The following is a 5,012-nucleotide window of genomic DNA, read 5'->3' as shown; positions in this document are numbered from 1 at the left end:
TTTCAACATGAGATACCCAATCATAATAATTTTTTCCATTTAATTTAACTGTAGGCAAAGTCACACCAAGTGATTCCATTGTTAAATTCTCTCTCTTTTTTTTGAATGAGAATGAAAGATATTTAAAAACTTGAACACCCAAGCTTGAAATTGAAAAAATCTCACCAATTTGTTGAAGAAAAAACCTTTTCTTTTGCTGCAATATCCTTCTTTTGATGTAGTTTTTTGTCCCAAACCAAACTGCTGTTCACTCCTTAGTTACAGCCTGCAAATGTAAAGATTCACACAAGGAAAACACATATATTCATTCCAAAAGCATCATATATTCACAGCCCAAAGAACTGAAAGTGCTCTGATACCATGATGAATTAAAACAGCAGCACAAAGAATAAAAAACAGAGCAGCAAAACTCAAATATATCAAAGAGCTATAAAGTTTCTTCATGTTATTACAGCTGAGAGGAATGCTCTGTTTATAGAGCTCATACATATTTCTAGAGGGTTCTTGAGAAGCTTCAAGAAAGGAAGCACTCTAGAGATTTCTACATAATTTTAAATTCAAATTTTGCACAAAGAGAGAGGCTCCAAGAAGCAAGTAGAAAGTTCTGGACTGTGCATTAAATGCCCAGCTACTATAATAAACATTATTTTTAACAACTTATCATCACTCAAAATTATTTAGGCGGTGGTTAAAAAGATCAAATATATGAAATCAATATTAAAAGCCTATTAAGTTTAAAAAAAGTGTTCTTAACAACCAAATCCCCTGCCCCCCTCCCAAAACATGAAGACAATTGAAAACATGAGCAAAGCTCAGAATCTGAAAAACTAAATTACTAATTTAGTACTAGTAGATGAAGGTATATCAAGATCATCTTTCTTTTCCTATAGATCGGTAGGGTTGGGATTGAGGTCCAGAAGAGCCCAATCATCAGCTATCTTTTATTTTCCTTCACTAGCCAGGAAGAGGCGCCAAACAATTTAGAAGAGATAGAACTGCTACCTTGAAGTAATTTTATTCGGAGCAGAAATAACAGCACCAGCAGAGGGCCAACGGTGGGCGAGAACCACTGGAGGTGGTGAAGATGAGTGAAATCTCGCAGATGGAAAACTTAAATCAAATGTTATAATAAAATCTACGAAGTATGCACTTCTTATATGCAGATTACAGAGTAGCTACATCATTTATTGTCATGTTATAAACATGAATCTTCTTAAGCAACTGGCTGAAGCAATATGGGTAATCCGTGCGAGGGATGAGGCATGAAGTACATGTTTATAGGTTCATCTATCTCCATCAATTTCAAATCACATCTCAACACTAAATGATAGAGAAACACTTTCATCTCTATCTCTGCAAATTCATTTCCAGGGCACATCCGATTACCTTGCCCAAAAGGAATATAAGAAAATTGTTCATGTTTCTGGTGGAAGCGATCTGGATCAAATATCTCTGGACTTTTAAAGTATTCCTCTTTGTTATTTGTTTGTCTCATAGACAAATGGACCTGCGATTGATATATTGCCACATTCGAATAAGAAAGATTATAACAAATACATCTTTTTAAAAAGTATATAAAATGTTCAGATATTTACCTTCCATCCCTTGGGAATTGTAAAGCCTCCATATACAACATCTTCTTTTGCCTGCTTAAATACTCCATTAATAGGGGCCATGATGCGTAGTCCTTCAGCTATGACATTATGCAAGTAATCCATACATTTAATCTCATTCCAAGTGAGGCACTTTTCTCCCACCCTATCTTTAACCTTTTCGCAATCTGAAATGTCACAACATCACTATTTATATGTAGAACAAACAACTAAAATAAAAGCCATATCATCTTATCCTTGTAGAATGTGAGAAAAATGGTACCTTTACGAAGTTCTTGTAAGACGTGTGGTGAGAGGGAGAGGTGCTTAAGAATGGTGGCCAAAGCGGAGGCAGTGGTATCATAACCGCCAGTGAAAATACCCATCAAGTTGTCTGCAATCTCCTCGTCGCTAAGACTAACGCCACTCCCTTCCTTCTGCGTCCTTAATACCATACTAATAAAGTTGTCCTCCACTTCTTCCCTTGATGACTTTCTACAGAGCTGGATCAGCGAAAGGAACTGAGAAATCATGGCGGCGCGCGCTTTCTTGGCCTTGGCAAAAGCCGTAAAGGGAAGATCGAGAGGCTGAGAAAGAAGCCCGGAGCTGAAATCATGAAAATTGCGTCTAAAGGTCTCCAGCTCCTCCCCAGCCTTTAAACCCAAAAAATAATCAGCAGCCACCGACAGCAACATTTCTTTCACCTTGTCGTGGGCGAGCACAATTTGGCCAGAACGCCAGTCAGAGTCGAGATGGTGCAGTACAAGCCTTTCAAACCTGGCGACTGATTTCTTTAGGGTTTCCATCCCCAGAACAGAATGTGTTATCCGCTTCATCCTTTTGTGATCTGCATCCTGTGAATTAATTAAAGCGTGCTTCCCAATAAGAGCATTCAAGGATTTGGGCCAGCTGTTCCTGAACAGCCTGTTTTCATTGGTAAGAACGAACTTGTTTGCCTGTGAGCCCAACACGACTACTGTGGGGCTGCCCAGAATATGGGTCTTAAAAATTTCACCGTGCTTAGCCTTTCGCGTGCCATACCAGATGTCTGGGTTGAGCTTATCATTCCATGAGTTCAGATAATCGAGTGATTCTCCCCAGTAAGGGATTCCAATGCCACCTGGTGGAAGCGGAGGCATATTGCCTTTAGTTCTCAATCTTAAAGCTGCCCAGACAATAGGACAATAAAATATAGCAGATGCTGATGCAATTGCAGCCACAATACAGGAAATGAAAGCTAATCCCATAGAAATCCAGCTGCCGTCGTATGCAACATAAAAAACAGCGCACGCAGATGCCGCAGTAACAATAAAAATCTCCCACAACGCCATGGCTGAATGTTTAGATGAACACAAAGACAAGGGTTCGAATGCCTTAATGAAAAAATAAGTGAACATGATACGATATTTTATACCGTGAGTTATGAATATAATCATATTTAAAATCTACGTGATACCGACTGTATTTGCGGCTGCCATGGAATACGGTCTAACAATGCTGCAAGGACACAAGAAGGTGGGTTCCTGCACTGCATTTTTAAACATTAAAATTCAATTATTAATTACAAATAATATCTAAACCCTACTTTTTCATATAAACTAAAAATACAGTTGTAGAAGTCGGCGGCAGTGCTTTTTGAATTAAAGTCGAATACAATGAATGTGATCAAAACTATCTTTGGCCGTGCTTTTTGAATTAAAGTTATACAAATAATATCTAAACCCTATTTTTTCATATAAACTAAAACTACAGTCGTAGAAGTCGGCGGGAGTGCTTTTTGAATTAAAGTTGAATACAACGAATGTGATCAAAACTATCTTTGGCAGTGCTTTTTGAATTAAAGTTAAATAAAATGAATGTAATCATAAATAATTAAAGTTGAATACAATGAATGTAATCATAAATATCTTTTCCTCCATGGGAAGCCAACGTGAGGAAATAACTTCACATCCATGTCAAACCTGGACTCCTCTTACATTTTGCCCATTTCTAGTAGTATAAGATGCAGTGGGAAATACTGATTAGCAGGGACATATTCAATCATATCTACCTTGATGCTAGAATCCAAAGCGGCCCCTGTAGTAATCAAGCATACACTTATCTAAATATGAATCTCCATAACCAATACACTAATATTTTTGTTAGTCCCTCTACTCATTATATTTTATTTCTTATTATTTGATCAATCATAATAAATTATTTAAAGTTTTAGAATGAAGTTTCCTGATGTGATTTGATTTTTAAAATTTAGTAATTATATCTTTCTTTTTCATATATATATATATATATATAAGCATATATTAAAAAATTAATATTTGTTTTTTAATCAGACAAAGAGTTCTATATATTGCATTCAAAATATTTTGTTAACTTATTAGTTCCAACTTATTTATTATTAGTCCCCACCTATTTATAGGCACCAAACTAATGTTTTCATGGTGGTGATGATAAATTTTTAAATAAAACCTTGTAGTTTCTAAAGTTTTATTTTTAACTTTATTTTCAAACAACAATTTCTAATTTTGGATTGGCTAATACCAATGGTAAAATTTATTTTTTGACAAAAAAAGAGAAAAATAAATCTCTAGAATGTTCTTGAATTATTAAAAATTAAATAAAAACCTCTAGACATTTGTCACATTTGCTACAACCTCCCATAGTTGTCTAAAAGACTTCTATAACTTTTTGTAAAGCCTTGCCAGCCTAAAACCTTTTGTAAAGCCATGTTGGCTTGATTACCATGCTATTTTCATAACAAGCTTAGCCATGTGGTCCATGCCCAAAAAGCTTCCTCTCATGTAATCAACATGCCTATCCGTGTTTGAAAGAAAATGTGTAGAAATATTATGTTTATCCTTTGATATCACTAAAAATTTAGATAAGAAGACCACCAATTATGCTCTTAGAAAACTATAGTCCTACTCGCATTTGAGCAACACAATTTCTACTAGACTTGATTGAGGAGATATCAACTCTGTTGTTTCAATGATTAGCCCAACAACAACCTCATACCCATTGGAAAAAAGCCATGTAGCCACAATTTCTTTGTTGCAAGTGGTGGCCTAATTAAATCTCATACCAATTTTACACTCACACTTCTAGTGGAGAGGAATGGGACTTAGTTGTATTTGTATAGACCTTATAGAATATAAATTGTTTTGAGCTAGTTGATAGTAGCCAAAAGAAATGGGGGGCTGACCTTGGAGAACAAAAAGGTGAGGTTACCTCCTAGTTATCTAACTGATACAAACTTTAAACATCAAAAACCATAAAATGTTCAAAGTTGAATTGTCTTTAACCACAACCTTAAACTACTATGCATAAGAAATTGTATAATAAACAACAAACTAGAAACATTTAAAAACATCACTGCTATTGGTCGAAATAATTGGTCAAAGTAAATGACATAGTCCAAAAAAA

General features: G+C 35.4%; 1 protein-coding gene across 1 annotated transcript; it reads right to left on the bottom strand.

The window, feature by feature from the left end:
• Positions 1-417: 417 nt before the first annotated feature.
• LOC149561264 (cytochrome P450 716B1-like) lies at positions 418-3,113 on the bottom strand. Its single transcript, XM_089825047.1, has 3 exons — positions 1,876-3,113; positions 1,596-1,780; positions 418-1,507 (listed from the first exon to the last, which is right to left on the bottom strand). Exons 1-3 carry the CDS (start codon positions 3,026-3,028, stop codon positions 1,214-1,216), a joined length of 1,632 nt encoding a protein of 543 aa, XP_089681173.1. The 5' UTR covers positions 3,029-3,113; the 3' UTR covers positions 418-1,213.
• Between the last annotated feature and the right edge of the window lie 1,899 nt (positions 3,114-5,012).

The sequence above is a fragment of the Cupressus sempervirens genome, chromosome 4 (assembly GCF_028749045.1).
Source record: "Cupressus sempervirens isolate cs-2001-9-10 chromosome 4, ASM2874904v1, whole genome shotgun sequence".
Lineage (NCBI taxonomy): Eukaryota > Viridiplantae > Streptophyta > Pinopsida > Cupressales > Cupressaceae > Cupressus > Cupressus sempervirens.
This window is presented reverse-complemented; position numbering and strand designations above follow the sequence as displayed.

Excerpts from the sequence above, each read along its gene's own strand:
- LOC149561264 (XM_089825047.1), bottom strand. The coding sequence starts at position 3,028 with ATGATTATATTCATAACTCACGGTATAAAATATCGTATCATGTTCACT. Across the intron at positions 1,781-1,875 it reads CTTACAAGAACTTCGTAAAG|ATTGCGAAAAGGTTAAAGAT; the intron begins GTACCATTTTTC and ends GTGACATTTCAG. Across the intron at positions 1,508-1,595 it reads CAATTCCCAAGGGATGGAAG|GTCCATTTGTCTATGAGACA; the intron begins GTAAATATCTGA and ends TATCAATCGCAG.